The sequence below is a fragment of the Muntiacus reevesi genome, chromosome 2, assembly GCF_963930625.1.
Source record: "Muntiacus reevesi chromosome 2, mMunRee1.1, whole genome shotgun sequence".
Taxonomy (NCBI): Eukaryota; Metazoa; Chordata; class Mammalia; order Artiodactyla; family Cervidae; genus Muntiacus; species Muntiacus reevesi.
Window position 1 is genome coordinate 32,539,659 of NC_089250.1, and position 18,341 is coordinate 32,557,999.

An 18,341-nucleotide genomic window follows, 5' to 3' on the forward strand; every position below is an offset into this window, starting at 1 on the left:
AAAATAAACAATTACCACAGGAAGTGCACATTTATTTTAGGTTGTTTCCTTTGGATAAAGTTATTTTAAGTTCTTAGGTTTCCTTAGTAATTAATTTAAGTGGTGATATTAAACATCATGGACAAGTAATTGAGTCATAAATCAGTAATGTAAGTTAGTTGGCCTTTAGATAAACTGGTAAGCATTTTAGTCGTTTTGGGTTTTTTGTTTGTTTAAGTACAAGCAGAAGGATATTACAACTGAGTGTGATATAGCTTTAGAAAATGTAAAACAACATGTTTAGTTCATTATTTTCAGAAACCAATCTTCTGCATATAGAAGTCATTAATTACTCTGAGATTTCTTAAAAAAATTTTTAAGTGCATTCTTTAATTTTTTTTTTTAAGTTGTCTGAGCCTTTAACGGCAGCTAGAAGTGGAAATAGAAAACTTCTAGGTAAAGTCATCTCCTTTTTTTTTTTCTTCATTTTACTGGATACTGACCCTGATTCAAAGTAAATAGATTAAGAAGGAATCGCTGCAGTGCAGCATTTAAAATTAAATTGTCTAAAATAATTTGAAAACATTTTGTACACAGCCTTCTGGTTAAATCAAAATTAAAAAAATAAGTGTTTTAGTTTAGAGTGTTATCAAATTGTAACTATAATCAGTGCTCACAAAGAAGATAATTTTTTAGGATTCTGATTTTCATCTAAGTTCAGTTTCCAGTATATTGTCCAAACTTTTTTCCTGTTACTCATGTAGTCAGTGATTTTAATGTGGTGTGACCCCATGGTCATGTAATCGTGCAGTGTTTTTCTGTGCTTTGCAGCCTTTGTGCAGTTTTTTCTTTTTTTTGGTAATTAAATGCTCAGTGAAGTGCTATACATGTCACATATTGAATGAAATAGAAATGCGTTATTTTTTGAAGATCTTTGACAGTGATATGGTAAAACTATTTGCTTTAGATAAGCAAACTTGTGATCCACAAAAACTGGGGCACTAAGGAAACGCCTTCTGTAGTTCAAAGGAGCCAGCTGAAAACACTGAATAAAAGAAATCAATAAGAAAAGTTATTCTTTCATCTGTTTATGCATCATAAAAGTGGAACATGCATACTTGCATCAAGTATCTTTACTAACTGTCATTTCTTATATGGTATACTGTAGAGGCCGGCAGGATCCAAAACGGACTGTTGTGGTTCATTGAAATTAGACCTAATTCTAACCTCCAGCACAGCACAGTTTCCCCTTTCAAATGAATCATGATTTGGTGTTCAATCCTGATTACCTTATATATGAAAATTGAAAAAAGGAGCCATCATAATATACCTTTACAGTTGCAGAATGTTAGCCCACAATCAGTGTCTTAACTAAGGAAAATGTAATATGATGTAATCCCATGTGATCTGAAAATCACTATTCAGAATTCCAGAGAAAGACATATTCCCGCCAGAAATGTGTCCTTTGTAACCAAATTTGGTGTTCAGCCTGGTCTGTGCAGATTCAGATAGGAACCACTCAACTTAAGAACTAAGGTAAATAAACATTCCTGTTTGGTTTTGTCCCCTTGAAGCTTAAGTTAGATGTGAATACATCTTGTGAGTTGGAGTATCTTTGAAGATACACATTTTTAAAGGCTGCATGATGTATATTTCAAGACCAAGGGCCAAATTTTTTAAGATATGGATATCCAGATCATGAGTGTTTAATTTATTTGAAAGATTATTAGTTATGGGATGTACCTTTGTTATAGGCCATTAGAAATAGTTTTTATGTTTCTCAAGTCTCATTTTTCATCCAGGAAGCCAGGGTCACATTTGCTTTATTTAAGAAAATTATAATTCAGTTTTGAAATTAAAGTAAGGCTATTTTGTCAACGTAAAACTAAGCACTTCAGTTAGTTTTTTATTTAACGTATAACTTCAGACACAACTTAGCCACTAAACCACCACTACCAACTTTAAAAAGTCACTCAGCTTTATTATATTTATGTTTGCATGCTCATATTCTTAATCTAATACAGTGGTAGTTTGCATATTTGGTGTTAGGTGATGCCTGAGTAAACAGCTGCATAAAGTATCAGCTTTTGAGGCAGACTTTGTATTACCTGTTATTTTTGGCATATCTCTTTCTAAATGTTTATAAGCAACTTTTTTTTAGTTTATGTAAAAATGAAGATAGGACTACAGTGGTGTTTGTTCTTTTTATTGTTTAAATGTTTATGTTAATAAAATATCATTTGCCTTATTTTGGAGGGATGCAGTTGTCATACTGTTACCTAACTTCTACTGATTAACTTGTTTCTTCAAGCAAAATTAGAATTATTTGTGAATTCGCTAATGGTGGAGGCTGTCTCTGTTTCAATTCAGTTAACATTATACTGATCACTTATATTCAGTCCTCGTATATAAGTGCTTAGCTTAGTGTTCAAGAATTTATCCAGCCTTATCCTCTGATATTCTTTGTAGCCTACTCTCACACTAATTAAATGTCATTTCTAAAATTGTGTTACTCGTTTATAGTAGCTCATACCATGGCATTGTTTGGTCACTAAGTCATGTCTGACTCTTTGCAGCCCCATGGACTGCAGCATGCCAGGATTCCCTGTCCTTCACTATCTGCTGGAATTTGCTCAGACTCTTGTCCATTGAATCAGTGATGCCATCCAACTGTCTCATCCTCTGTTTTCTTCTGCTCCTGCCTTCAATCTTTCCCAACATCAGGGTCTTTTCCAGTGAGTTGCTCTTTGTATCAGGTGGCCAGAGTATTGAAGCTTCAGCATCAGTTCTCATACCTTATAGATACTAAATAAATGTTTGCCGAGTAAATGAAGAGAGAAAAATACTTTTTTTTTGATAGAACAAAATATAAATATAGTTTATTTCTGTTATTTTATACTTGTGTTTTCAGAATTATCATGAATATATCTTGTGCCATCAGTGAAATAGTAGATTGTCTTTTATTATCCACACCTGTAGATTTGAATGTCAGTGTCTTGGAATCTTAGCAGAAGGACACTTTATGTGTGTTGTAGCCAAAGAATAATCAGACATTGAGAAGCCTACATTTAATTGATGCCAAAGTGAGGTCATCTGAGTATATCCTTCAGGAATGCTTTGAGCTGCAGAGAGAAAACAAACAAACTAATGGTGGTTTAAATAAATAAGAGGTTATTTTTCTCACGTAGGAAGTCTGGATATGGGCCTTTACTTCTTGCTGACTCTGTTACCCTCTGTCATCCTTAGTTACTGACTTTTCATCCTCATATGTGTCTTGTTTGCAAGATGGATGCTCCAGTTCCAGACATTCATCCCAGAAAGAAGAAAGGGCAGCTTTGGCTGAGGTGATTCTTCAATACCTCCCAGCAGACTGTCACTTCATAATGTCTAGAGCTGGGTCATGTGGCCAGTAGTTACAAGGAGACTTGGGTAGCAAGTGGTTAGCTTCCAGCCTGTCTGGCAGGAGGCCAGAGGGGAATTGGGAATGGCTTTGGCCTTCAGAGGCTGTTTGTGTCATTGTTAGTGGTATTCCAAGCTTTGGGGAGGGGAAATGTGGGGTGTAGTTTCTAAAAACTATGATCTTTTTTAGCTAAGACCCTAGGCAGTATTCTACAAGGTTAAGGATTTTTTCTGGGTCATGATTGTTTATTTTGGGGCCCAGCTCCCTTCCTTTACTTTAGAAGAGACTAGAGAGCTGGCACACACACACTTTCAGTGCTGAGAACCCTCATGCTCCCTCTCTCGTCTTTAGATGCTTACTTTCTCTCTCAGATTACTAATTGTTCCTGCCAGCTTTTAAACTTGCTCAGATCTTGTCCATCATAACGCATAGCTTTCTTTGAGCCACAGCTAGATTTCTGTTCAGTTACCTCCTGTTCTTTTTTCACCTCTTTCCAATCTGATCTTTGTCATTGGAGTCTTTTCAGTTTTGCCTTGACCTCTCCACTATGTATGAGACAGTCACCTCCTCCTTGAAAATGCTTCCTTGACTTGCATGGATAGTATACTCTGATTTTCATTTCATGCCTCTGGCTCCTTCCCAAGCTGTGTCATCTGTGCTCAAATTGTGTCCTCCAGGTCCTTTAAGGGACCCACAAAATCAAAACCATTAAAAATAATGTTAAACTGTTAGTTGCCTTTTTAACCATGCTGACATTTGATTTGTGCATCCTTGCACTTGAGATTGGACAACATCCTTTGGTTTCTTGATACTCCCAAGTTCCTTTCAACCTCAGGATCCTTAAGCATCTTGTTCCCAATGCCTGGAGTACTTCCCCACACTCACTCTCCCTCATGAGTAAATTGACGAGACTGACAGTTGGTGTGCTCTTTATTCTTCGGTTCGTTAACGTCTCTTCTCCAGAGTGATTCTCTGCTGTTCTCCTGCCTTCCCCAGTCTCGGGTTCTCCCCTAAGTGCTGTCATAGCCCTTCTGAAACACACTGTTGTGCAGGATGGAATTCCAGTCACTTAATTATTTGTCTGATATCTGCCCCACTCTTATTTCCACTAAAGCAGAGAGTGAATCTGTCATGATCATCCTTCTAGTGTGATGTCCAGCATAACTGGCATTCCATAAATACTTAAATAAATATGGGTGAAATGCTGTTGCACTACACTGAAAAGCTGAATGGAATAATGGAAGGAAACCTGAACTGAAAGGAGACTTGAGATTGAATTTTAATTTTGTCGTTTACAACTTTTGGACCTTTCACAATTCTAATTCCTTATCTACAGGATGAGTTAGTGTTGAAAATAGTCTGTATCTGCCAGAAAAGATGCTCATTAAGTAAAAATCATTCAACAGCATGAGTGCCCACCATAGTAACACTTAATTTCAGTGCTGGGCCTTGGAAATACAACAGGACTAAAACAGACATACTTGGTTTTGTGGAGTTTATTGTAGTGGGTTTGTTCCTGGGCCCTAAGTAAGGACTTTTCCAGAAAGGTTCTAAGTGATGCGTAGTAGGTATCCTATTTTGAAGGTTAACTATATGGTGATGTCTTTAAAGGAGCTTAGAAATGTCTGTTCACATTTAATTTGTGTAGTTGAAACTTTTGTTTCTGTTTTTTAGTCCAAGCCTTATGCATTTGACCGGGTGTTCCAGTCAAATACATCTCAAGAGCAAGTGTATAATGACTGTGCAAAGAAGATCGTTAAAGGTAAATATGTTATACCTTCTAAGTCATCCCAGCAGTAAGTCCAATTTTGTTCATGATCTCTTCCATTTACTCAGCTTTCTTTTTCATTTTACCTTCCCTTTCTTTTTAGTTAGTTGCAAAAATTCAAATAATAAAAAGGTCAAATATAGTTAAACCCTACTGCTCAAATTTCATGAAATTTATGTGCAATGCCTATTGAAGAGTGTTATGAGAATTACAATGTTGTACACATATCCTTGAAAAATGCAGTTCTATTAAATATTCCCAAGAGAGTTTCTAAGGTAGCTGTTACAGAAATACAGCAGCATGAAAATGAAGACAAAATTACTAGACAAGTTTCTATAAAGTAATAGGAAATGGCAGCCTGTCATTCTCCCGTTGCAGTATTATTCCTTCCCCGGGGACTTGCCCTGTAGTCAAATGAGAGACCCTTGAAGAATTCACCAGAGGTACCAAAGATGAGAAAAATGTGTATATTCCCATTAATACCATTAACCTATGCTAAGATATTTTCTAAAATACTTCTCAGAGTGAGGTAGCATCTGTCTTGTATTGTTCACTGAGCTAGTGGAGTTGGAATTCAGTATCAGGTGGTTAGGTTAGGATTAAGTAGGAACACAGACATTTCATCTAGTAACAGGAGGAAACAGAGTTTATGGGTAAAAGTAAGTCTGTACCTGTCATGGAAGAAAAATGTTCATTTCATATTAATTCCATTTTGTCTCTGATACAGTGAACAGAATTGTTAACAGAAGTGGGGGATGGGGGAGGAAGTGTGAGGAAAAGATGAAGTCATCTATTAGTGTGGAAGTGAATGGATTATGGAGATGTGGCAAGATTGCCAGGCAGCATTCAGAGCGCACTTGAAGTTAACTGCCAGAGAGTTGAGTTTACCCCGTTGTGTTTTGCCAGGAAGTACTCAAGGAGAGGAGGGCAGGAGATGTAGTCAGGAAGGTGATGCTCATGGTGAACTGTGGAATCTAAGCTGGCTGAGTGGGAGAACGATGCAGGTTGCTAGGGAAGGGGGTGATTTATTTTGGGACAGTGAAAAAAGGTGGTGAGATTACTCTGTTATAGTCTCAGAGGAGTCAAAGGTTTGTTGAAATCAGGGTAATAGAAAGAGTAAAAGGAAGTGAATACTTGATGCTTGGAAGGCAGCGCAATTAGTAATGAAAGGAGTGTGACCATGGACTTGGTATCTAAAGGAGAAAAGGATAAGATTGCGGAGAAAAGTAGGGTAAGGATCTGAGAGGCCAGGCTGTCATCTAGTACACGGACATCTAGTAATGGGATCACTCACTACTTATACATGAAACCACCAAGGGTTACAGCAGGAACGGGATTAGTGTGAGATGATAGACAGGAGGGAGAATTAACTGGTGATTCTGTAAACAATTGCAAGAAAGAGGAAAAGGCAGCATCATCTTTTGTTGTAAGCATCAAATAGTTTTCCAGCTGGATCTGTCAGGGGTGCAGTTATGCTGCGTTCTTTGATTTGGGTGTAGTTTTGTCATCAGTACAGTGTAAGATTACTTTAGTTTTTTTAATAATATAAAATTATTGATTTATGAATTCACGGGCAATTTAAATGTATGAATCGTTTTCATATCTGCTCCAGCCAGCATTAGACCCACTTGAGTATTGTAGATTTTAAAATCTGCGTGCAAGCCTTTAAAGTGCAGATTCTATTCTGTCATTTTAGCTCATAATCCTATTTTGAGTTTTGTTTTTACAGTTATCTTACTAGGGATCTAAATTGGCTATCAGCCTATTTTGATAAGTCTCACAGCATCAAGGGTATTGAAGGCATTTTTTTTTTTTTAAGGTCATTAAACACACTGGAGTTTGGAAAGTATTACTGTGAATCATTTAAAAGTGCTTAATGGACCATGGTCCATAGCCTAATCTTCTAAAAATGGAATATGGCTGTTGGCGGTTATTTAATCACACTGGGTATTTAACCAACTTAAGGTTCTCTTACCTGTACATTTGTCTAGTTCTTAGCTTGGCAACATATCCTCAAGAATATGATGGAAATCTTGCATCCTTTTGTGAAATCATGGTGCATGACTGGTTTTTCCTCATGTACTAGCTGAGTGACCAAACAGTAAGTGAAATTAGTTCAGCCATAGTTTTTCCTTAGTGAAATTTTGGTATATTTGTCTGCGGTTCCCAGAATCCATCGTTTTTCACTTTTTGAAAATGAGTTATCTTCTTTTACCTCCGTTCTCTGACTTTTGTGAAATGTTTGCCCTTGGGATGTAATTCTCTTAGAAACTTGAGCTCATTTAAAACCATTCTTTGACCATCCTACCCACCTCAATCCCAAACTCCCTCTTAGCAGTGTTTTTTCTGTTCATTTTGCAGATGATGTTGTAGAAAGTGGTACTACGTCGTTTATGACATAATCGTCTCTTTTAGGCACTGCAGGTCTACTCATTCATTATTCTTCTGAACATTTAAAAGCTCTCTTTAGGACCTTAGTTTTTGTTTTTGTAAAATTCGCTTATCCTGGGCTTTACCTTTCTCATATTGTTCTCGTGATTTTATTTCTTTTGTACATTCTCAGTTGTATAGTCTCGTTTAACAAGAGGCCCATACCTACTTTCTCAGAACTCTGTGGTCTGTTGTCCTGACATCTAGGGTACTTGTTTCTACTACCTTTTACTCTATTTCATTACTATTTACAACTCTAAGATGACTTCATTCTTTTTTTTTTTTTAATCTCTGTCCTTTTCCTCAACATTTTGATCCCTTTTACTTTTTACCTTTTACAGAAGATTTCTGCTTTACCGTTTGAAACCGACCGAGTTCTGAGTGGCAGTTCCCTTCTTAGCAATGTGATTAAGAGCACAGGCTTTGAAATCAGACAAACTGAGATTGAAGTCTGGGCTTTGCCACTTTTTAGCTTTTTGACTTGTGGCAAGTCACCCAAGCTTTCCAAGTCTTCGTTTCCTCCATAATAAGCGTAGTGTAAGGATTTAAAAAGTTAAAGGTTTTCACTCAGGACCTGGTATGCAGTAAATAATATAAGAGATAGCAACTGCTGTTCATTTCCTTTATCCTCCAAGAAAGGAAATTACTTTCTTAGTTCACTCAGCCACAACTGAACTTAGGATAATTCATAACCTATATAGATATTTTCACTCTATAAAATTAGATTTCAAGCAACTGTTAAAATAGGTTTCCGTCTCTCTCTCCCTGTGCCAGCTTTGTAATTTATAGAAAGATATCATGGGGCTGTGACATTTTCCTTTTATCTTCACCCAGAAATTCTACCACTTGGAGGAGCCTGGTTGTAGTAGCTGGTAGGACTTGTCCTGGACAAGATACAAGTGAGGTGGAATTTCTAATAAATACATAGATTTAAGAAGAGTGACAAGGTGGGGGGGAATGATGAGGTGTGAGGACAGAAAATCAGTTAAATCATGGCAGGTTGAACTTGCAACACTCATTGGCACACAGATCAAGTAGAGGGCCATGGTTAGAAACTGGTAGACGGGATCGACAACAATGATGGGTGAGCTGGTCTTTGTCCTAAGATGTGGACTTGAGGAGCAAGCTGCCAGGTGTGAGGTAAGGGCAGCTAGTGTTCTCTGGGTCCCTGAGCGTTATTTCATAAATTTCTGTACAGGTATTTAGCTTATGTGTAGGGCTATAGCCTTTTCCTTTTTGTAGATTCATTAGATAATTTTTTTTTCTTTTGAACATGGTTTGTCCACTTGTATTCTCTTGAATTCTGAACCTGAGTGATATCTACTAATTGGTTTCCCTGGTGTAAAGTGGTCGTTTATTCAGCATTTGCTGTTTGCCAGGCATCTTACCAGGCCTCCTCAGATTCCCTAGTTTCCCACCATAGCTTCCTGCCCTGGACTGTCCGCCACTGTATCCATCTTAATTTTTCCAAATGTAGCCTGCCATGTGTTTATTTTGGTTCTTCTGTTCCTTGAGAATGCAGTGTGGTAGCTAAGAGAGCATGTCTTTGGAGCCAAGACTGTCTGGGATGCCTCCCAGTGCTACCTTATTAGCTGTGGAACTATAGGCTACAGTTTCTCAGTTTTCTCATCTGTAAAATGGGAATAAAATAGTGCCTTGCATAGAGTTTTGTGAGGATTAAATACATTAATAAATGAAAGATTATTAGAGCCTCAGGGCTTCCCTAGTGGCTCAGTGGTAAAGAATCCACCTGCCAATGCAGGAGTTGCAAATTCTGTCCTTGGGTCGGGAAGATGCTGTGGAAGAAGGAAATGGCAACCCACTCCAATATTCTTGGCTGGGAAATCCCACAAACAGAAGCATAGTGGACTACAGTCCATCGGTGGCAAAGAGTTAGACATGGTTTAATGACTGAACAGCATAGAGCCTGACACATAATGCTTTCAAATGTTAGCAGTAATAATTTTTTATATGATGACTTCTAATTCTCACAGCCTTACCCTGAGCAGACATTTTTGCTGATGAGAAAGCTGAAGTTCAGAGAAATTAAGTGACTTTTACGAGGTGGTAAGCTATTGCCTGACTTGCTAAGTATGTTTCTCTTGTTTACAAAGTATGAAAGTATTATTTGTCCATGGTTCCACCTCCGTCTTTTTCTCACAAGAAAGGCAAAAGCATAGAGGGGCGGGACTCTTTAGAAAGATGAGAGAGATTCTGTGTTTTAGTGTTAATAATAATCATTCAACAAGTATTTGAGTTCATCCTAAGTGCCAGGCACTGTGCTAGGAGTTGAACACAGCCCTGGCCTCAAGGATTTTACAGGCTCATGAGGAAGACAGTGGTCAGTATTATGATAAAATGCAGGTGCTACGAGAACACATAGGGTGGGACTCTTACCCATACTCGTTTGGAGGTGGCTTGTGGAATTGCATTGGAGGAAGTAAAGCCTAAGCTAGTCTCAAGGGTGCACAGGAATAGGAAGGAGAGTGAGTTGTGCCCTCCAGACAGAGATGCCTGTAGGCTAAGACTATCCACATGTGGAAAGGATCGCCTGTATTGAGGGAAGACATCACCCATGTTGTGGTATGACTGTGATGTTGAACCATCTGAAATTTATCAAATTCAGCCATTTTTACCAATAAAAACAGTGTGAGGGGAAGAATAATGGGAGATAGAGCTGAAAAGGCAAACAAGAGCCAGTTCCAAAGGTGCCTAATTTTATTGCTTATAGATGCCTACTCTCTGGGCTTTTTCAAAGAGAAGAGTATTATTTATGTTTGTTTGTTCAAGGTCTGTACTTTTAAAATATTCATTGTATGTAAATTTTACCTCTGAAGAACAAAACTGCGAAACATTGAGTTCTAGCCAGTGGTGTACGTGTGCTGGAGTATTTAGATGGAAATGTACTGAAGACTCTGAAATGCATTTAATAAATGGGTGGATAGGTACATGATTAAGACAAACAGTAAAATGATAAAATGTTACTGATAGAATCTTAGTACTGATTAGAGGGTTGTTCACTGTAAAATTCATTGTTTTGCTGTATGTTTACACTTTTTTTTATAAAAAACGTTGACAAATCACTCTAGAAAGCAAAAGTCAGGAATGAATTTGGAGGCAGGCAGGAAGGGATTATTTTTCTAATTGATAACACTGTTATTACTTTAATGATAGCCTGGTGCCTCTATAAATCAGCTAATCCTGGTTCTATCCCTTTCTCCTAGGACAGAGAGCCTAGATTATAGTTTGCAGTAAATATTTGAAGATTGACTATTCCATAATCTCTGTTATCATATAAAAATTTTAAGCTTTGCTTAAAGTCCCAAATACAAACATATTGCATAAATTTATTATCCTACAAGCCCTCATGTAATGTGTTTCACCTAACACATTTACTTTTAATATCATATAGACATACGCTGTTTATATGATCTTAGGGAAATCATTTATTCATTCATCTACCAGTATTTATTAAGTAGTTATTGTGGCAGTTGCTAGGTAATTCATCATAGCATGGATGAAACTTTATGTATAGATCTAATAAAATTTTGGAGTGTATCTTTAGATTTTGTGTGATTGATTAAAAAATCTTTTGCAGAGGGTGTGATATTGATATATGGAGATCAGTTATATGTAAAAGAAGTAGATTGGAAAGGGTCTAGTGCTTCTTTTTTACCCCAAACGATTTCATCTTCAGAATTGCTAACAGAAATACTGCAGTCTTAATCTGTTTTAAATGTAATTCCTGAAACTTTTTTGCTTCTCTTCATGAAACTGAATGAAAGTTTCAAATGTTTGAGATCTCTTAAAATCTTCCCAGAGAAGTAAGTACTAATACCTTCTTTTTCTTATAAATAAATAGCTCTATAGCAAATCTATTAATCTAGTTAGTCGTGACCAATGTTGGCACTTTTTTCTTTTTCTTTTTTCTTTTTATAAATAGTCAACTTAAAAAAAGACAAGAATTTGCTTGCTTATTACAAATTTATTTTCCACTGTTACCATCTGCTGTTTCCAGCAGAGCCCTCAGTTTGTACTTTGGCTTCCTCTAAAATAGTACATGATTTTATAGTACCTTTCTTTTTACGAAAACAAGGAAAAACAACTTTAAAAGTCCCCAACAAACTGAATCCCCAAAACTGGAAACCAAAAGTCACCTTGCTCACTCACATTCCACCACCACCCCTTAGCCTAGTAAAAGAAGCTGCTTAAATGTTAATGGTAGGTCTTGGGGTACACAAAGGGCTAGAAAAAAAATTTGTGTGGTTTTTTTTTTTTTTTTTTTTAAATTCCATGGAAACTCTGATAGTTGATTTTGAGATGGGACTGAGCTTGTTATACTTTGTATAAGGAGGAATATTGTGGATTTCTGCTTAACCACCAGTAGACCACCAATCAGTCTTCCTTCTAAAAGCTAGTTCATATCTCTACATAAACTGGCAGAGCATTTTTTTTCCTTTTAAGTCATGTAAAGCTGTAGAATACTGTTGCATTGACATCTAAGATGTACATTGACAGGAGAGATGATTATAAGCAATGGAATTTAAAATTTGTTTCTTACTGACAACAGACAGTAACTTGGGTTAAAGAGAAAGGAATTCCCTAGGTGAATCCTCAGTGAGAAAATTGCTATTATATATTCTTACTAATTTCCCTTAATGGTCTTGCTTAAGGAAAAAGAGCCCCCTGGTGTATTAAATCTTTTATTTTCTCATAGATGTACTTGAAGGCTACAATGGAACCATATTTGCATATGGACAAACATCCTCTGGGAAGACACACACAATGGAGGTAATGTGTTTTAAATAGTATTTGGATCCAGTTTGCAGCACATATAGTGTATTCATTCATTATTTGCGACATTTTATCATGCTTAAACAGCTTTATTTACTCTTTACTGCTTTGTCTCATACAAATTATATACGAAAAACATGGTTAGAATCTTATCAGTTCCTAACTTTGAATAGAAATTTTATATATGAAATCATATTGAGGAGAAGGAAATGGCAACCCACTCCAGTATTCTTGCCTGAAAAATCCCATGGACAGAGGAGCCTGACAGGCTACAATCCATAGGTTTGCAAAAAGTCAGATGTGCCTGAAAATACAGACGCACACACGCACCCACCGTTGGTGACTGTGAGGCTTTCCTGAACTGCCTAGCTTTTTCAAACTGTCTTCACCTGGCTAAATTCTGCCCATCCTTCAATCTGCAAATAATTTCACAGGATGCCTTTCCTAATGTCTCTTCCCTGAAAACATACTTGGATGAGTAAGATCCTTACTTCCAGCAACCTGTATTTATCCTGTCTGCAGTCATTCACTGTACTGCAGTGTGCATGTATTGTTCCTATAGACTGGAAACCCCTTAAGAGCAGAGATTTGATCTTGTTCATCTTCAGACTGCAGTGCTTCAAAGTCTAGTAAATGCCCCAGTACGGTGACTGTTGTTTCTGCTGCCCCTGGGAAAGTGATTTGTGAAATGAAAGTAGAAGAGCAGCATACCAATAAAATGGGCACCCTCCACGGCAGCATGACAGCCACCTTAGTGGATGTCATATCAACCCTCGCGCTGCTGTGCACAGAAAGAGGTATAGGCGGAGTCAGTGTTGATATGAACATAACGTACTTATCACCTGCTAAAATGGGAGAAGACATACTGATTACAGCACATGTTTTGAAGGAAGGAAGATTACTATCATTTGCTTCTGTGGATCTGACTAACAAGGCCACGGGAAAATTAATAGCACAAGGCAGACATACCAAACACATGGGAAACACACCATCTGAAGGCAACTTGAAGAAGTTCAACAATGAGTGTCCAGAGTAAACCTGACTTGGACAAATGTAGTTTTCAAAATAGCACAACCACAAGTAGCCAAGAAAGTGTCTTTGGGGAAAATGCCAGAGATCAAGTGGGATATAGGACAGGGGGTTGTCTGTATTCTTTGATTTCGAGCCTCTTAAGTTTTAGTCAGTAATCCGTGATACTTGGATGAAAACACTCAGAGTGTTTTGAAAACAGGTAAAGCAAAGCTCACAGGGCCATTTGAGGTTAAGATTACCTTATAACTAAAACCCAGTATCATGCTAAAGGACAAATTAATGATTAATCCTTAAATTGTAGGTCCTCAGCTCTAAAATGCTAAGTTTTTTAAAAAACCCAATTCCATTATGGAACTTCAAAGCAGAGGAACCACAGGCCACACTGAAAAATAAGAGTGAGCAGTCCTCAATAAAGTTTAAGGCAAAGCAGATTAGTGATAAATAGCCCAGTGGGTATGCTGCTTTTCTGACAATTCAGGATTGGTATATTTTATAGTGGTGGTAGTGGGAAGCACAGAATTACCTTTTCTAGTATCTCGGATAAAACCATGCAGATCTTCAGTCTCCTAATGCTTGGTACTGGAAAGACCAAGTTCACTAATTGTTTAGTCAATTTCTCAAATTTCTGTCAACTGTGGTATTTATAATTGGTTTCTGCATCAGGGTCTTAGTTCTAACATTTCACAACTGATCATAAAGAAAGGAAGTAATTTCCTTTGGAAGTTGGAAACAGTTAACAATTAAAGGTTGATGATCCTTTGATTCTATTAGAATACAACATGCACATCAGAATATATATAGCCCTGTTTGCTGGAAGGGCAGAAGCAGACTTAATAACAAGTGAGCACACAGGAAACCCAGATCTAGTATTGCCCACAAAAAGGAACTTGGGATCCTTAGAAAAAACAGCTGATTTCAGAGCTGGAGGTTGGGATAGGGAAATAAGATGAACCTATCTTGTATTTGAAAGTCAAGAAGTGCTCAATAAAAGAAAGCGTGAAAATTACATAGCAGTGTATGACGCAGAGAGCTCAAACCCAGTGCTCTGTGATAACCTAGAGGGGTGGGAGGTGGAAGTTCATGAGGGAAGGGACATGTACACCCATGGGTGATTCGTGCTAATGTATGGTGGAACCCACATTACTGTAAAGCAATTATCTTCCAATTACAAATAAATAAACTATATACCATTAAAAAAAAAAAAAAAAAAAAAAAAAAAAAGAAATCATATTGAGCTTTGTTTAATCCACATAACCGCAAAATTGTGAATGTCTTAGAATTAAATAAGAATTCTCTGTCACCTTATAATGGGGAATTTTGAAATTTTTAATGTTTGTGTGTTTTCCGTTCTATTTGGAGCACTTAGATTTTTTCCTTCTCTCCTTGGTCATGTCTGTGCATCTGTCTCATTTCCCAACCCCTAGCCAGATACCTAGCCCTCTTCTCTGATAAGAAGGCTCCAAAATTATCAGAGTTGCTACTAATAATGAATGTAAACCTGCTCAAGCTTTGCTTCTAGAAAACAGCCTATAAGCTGCCTCTGCTACAGAGTGTCTGCTTTTATCATTTATCTGAGCATTCTACATATGTAAAGTAAATGACTGCTTATTTTGGAGTCACTCATGTTATTTATTTTTATCATGTTAAAGTCAGGTAACAAAGACATTCTTAGCACTTGGATGAATTTGACTTGAAGTAGATAGAATGATGCAGATTTAAATGGTGAGCAACTCACAAACATTTTCCTGGAATGTGTTCATTCACAAATTGCATCATCTGAATCTAATGATTAAAGAAAAGGCTATGATCAGTTGGTAATTGTATGATTAGCGTACATTATTTATGTGTAACTTACCAAAATAATTGGGGTTTTTTAGGTATTTGTACAGCCACATTTTTTCACCAAAAAAATAGTAACAATTAGAATTCCTATCCTCTCTTGACTGTGAATTGTAAATTAAAAGTTTTGATTTTTAATTTGTTTGTTACAGTTTATTTAGGAACTCTAGTTTTGTTTTCTGTTTAGGGTAAACTTCATGATCCAGAAGGCATGGGAATTATTCCAAGAATAGTGCAAGATATTTTTAATTATATTTACTCCATGGATGAAAATTTGGAATTTCATATTAAGGTAAAATCACTGGGGAAAGGTGGTATTTTATTTTATACCTAGTATAGTGGTATTTTATTTTATACCTAGTATAATTTTGTTCAGTATTTTTCCTTTAAAAAGTATTTCAAAAATTATGGGCAGGTGTAGTTGAAAGATTGTTAGAATTAGTGAACTCAGACCCTTCCTCTGACATAGTAAAGGAGTAAGCCAAGTCTTTCTTGCCTTAGCTGCCTCCTCTTTAAGATAAAGGAGTTTGTTTTGCTACAAAGCTCAAAAGTTCTGACTAATTCGACCTAATGAGTCTAATTTTAGATGAAGATACTTAGTGGAAAATGCACTTTAGTTACATAAAGAGTTGAGTGATTTTAAGGCTTCCCATTAGAATATGAGCTGTAGCTGACTTGGCACTGGCACTGGCACTGGTACCTGTCACTCAGGCTGGAATAAATATTTGATGAATAAGTAAATAAATTACTTTGTGATTTTAAGTGGTTGGTTTTATTCCCCCCTTTATTTCTTCTGCCCTTTAGGTTTCATATTTTGAAATTTATTTGGATAAGATAAGGGACCTGTTAGATGGTAAGTTAAATTCTTGCTCTTTGATGTTACTGTTTTTAGTTGTCAATGTGATACCATTTCTTTATAACCTATGTGAAACTGTCTTGAATTATAGGAAACATTGAAAAATGTTTCTTTCAAAGTTTAATTGAACTCCTGTTGACTTATTTAAAGCATGTATTTGTGGGCACTTCATGGGTAGTAACTAGACGATTGGACTGGAGGTCCAGAGCCTGAGTCCTACGCTCTTGTCTTCTTTTAGCTGCCAGACACATCGTCCTTGGCAAACCACGGAACCAGTCTGACTTAGTGCTTTTCTTTTCAAAATATGAGCGGCAGAGGTTGGCCTGGACCTAAAATTCCATGTCTCTATATAAGTCTACTTGTATAGGCTTTTGCTTTTGCAGTGATATTTTCATGTTTTTTTAAGTTCATTGTTATTAGGCTGCATGGGGAGAGAAACAAGAAACAGTTGAATTAACTATTTCACAGTCAGTGTTAGCAGTTAGGAAAATGTTAACGCTATTTATTTTTCTTTCTCAGTTTCAAAGACCAATCTTTCAGTTCATGAAGATAAAAATCGAGTTCCTTATGTAAAGGTAGGTATAATTCAGAATGTTTAGAAAAGCCCTATAATATTTTTTAAAGGGTGGTGACATTCTTTAAAATTTATTTTACAGGGATGTACAGAGCGTTTTGTATGTAGTCCAGATGAAGTTATGGACACCATAGATGAAGGAAAATCTAACAGACATGTAGCAGTTACAAGTAAGTGGCATATTTAGTAATACTAGTTAAGGTATAAACTGCTTTAAAGTTGATTTTTCTTTTTTTTTTCCATTTATTTTTATTAGTTGGAGGCTAATTACTTTACAATATTGTAGGGGTTTTTCTTAGATGAAATAATGCTTTAGAAATTATTAGTAAGAGAAAGCCTTGTTTGTTGATATTTGGTTGTGTGATTTCTTTGTAGATATGAATGAACATAGCTCTAGAAGTCACAGTATATTTCTTATTAATGTAAAACAAGAGAACACGCAAACGGAACAAAAGCTGAGTGGAAAACTTTATCTGGTGGATTTAGCTGGTAGTGAAAAGGTAAAATCTTTATATTCCGATGGAAGCATTTTTAATGAATGTAGCTCAGATTTGGGCTTATGTATTTTCATTGTTAAATCTTGAAAAAGTGTATCAAACTGGGTTTGGTAGTATTTTTGAGAGATATAAGCATTTATGCCAGTGTTTCGTCATTGCAAATTACTGTCATTTAGGCCCTAATCCAATTCTGCCGATAAGTGTTATCCTTGATGTAGATGTATGCTTTAAGGATAATGTGTTGAATTTATGTCATTAAGAATTTTACTAGGTATCCTTTTCCTAATTTTTGGTGTCTATTGTATTCACACTGGCAATGGCCTCCCTCTAAAAACTGTCCATTAATTACTCCTTTGGATTTCACTGTACTCCTTTTGGAGGATTGCTGCTGCTGCTGCTAAGTCACGTCAGTCGTGTTTAATCATTGTAGTCCTATACAGTCTGATTCTGATTTTTGTCAAAATCAAAATAAGTTCAGATGTCTTAATACTGACCTGTGTGACCTTTTTTTGTTGTTTGTTCTGCTGATTTTTTTTCTGATTGAAATAACATACCTGCTCCCTTATACACAAAAATCTTACACACATCCTTCAAAGTCTCTCTCTAATTTTGCCAATACTGTGAAACTGCTTCTTTAGGAATCATTGCTGACATATTTGTCTGTTATCTTTATGTATTTTACATTTTTTTTAATAGAAGCAAGTTTGCTTATATAAAATTGATACATGTAAATTCAGTCTCTCTCTAACCATCACAACATCAACATTGTACTTTAGTAAACTTTTTAGTTTCGTTTTCCCACTGCATCAAAGGGGGTTAACAAATTAGTTAAGCTGTCAATACAAATCTACATGTAAATTGGTTGATTTCATGAGCACACCTAAAAATAAAATTTGGTATCTCCTTAATCCCATTTTTATCATGCAGAAAAGACCAAGGTCTCAGAAAAGTCATACTTGATAAATACTCATAGCTTAAAGTAAATACTGGGGCTTCCCTTGTGGCTCAGCTGGTAAAGAATCCACCTGCAATGTGGGAGACGTGGGTTCAATCCCTGGGTGGGGAAGATCCCCTGGAGAAGGAAAAGGCTACCCACTCCAGTATTCTGGCCTGGAGAATTCCATGGACTGTATAGCCCATGGGGTTGCAAAGAGTCGGACATGGCTGAGTGA

General features: G+C 36.6%; 1 protein-coding gene and 1 pseudogene across 5 annotated transcripts in view; both read left to right on the forward strand.

Annotated features, from left to right (window-relative positions):
* The window catches only part of KIF5B (kinesin family member 5B), a 49,306-nt gene that overhangs the window by 2,319 nt on the left and 28,646 nt on the right, over window positions 1-18,341 (forward strand). For all 5 annotated transcript variants that reach the window (XM_065921196.1, XM_065921194.1, XM_065921197.1 and 2 more), the window contains exons 2-8: window positions 5,054-5,141; window positions 12,295-12,368; window positions 15,430-15,534; window positions 16,047-16,095; window positions 16,618-16,673; window positions 16,755-16,842; window positions 17,048-17,172. In XM_065921196.1, coding sequence (XP_065777268.1) covers window positions 5,054-5,141; window positions 12,295-12,368; window positions 15,430-15,534; window positions 16,047-16,095; window positions 16,618-16,673; window positions 16,755-16,842; window positions 17,048-17,172 — 585 coding nt within the window. The remainder of the gene's footprint in view (window positions 1-5,053; window positions 5,142-12,294; window positions 12,369-15,429; window positions 15,535-16,046; window positions 16,096-16,617; window positions 16,674-16,754; window positions 16,843-17,047; window positions 17,173-18,341) is intronic.
* On the forward strand, window positions 12,846-14,498 carry LOC136158997 (acyl-coenzyme A thioesterase 13 pseudogene; annotated as a pseudogene).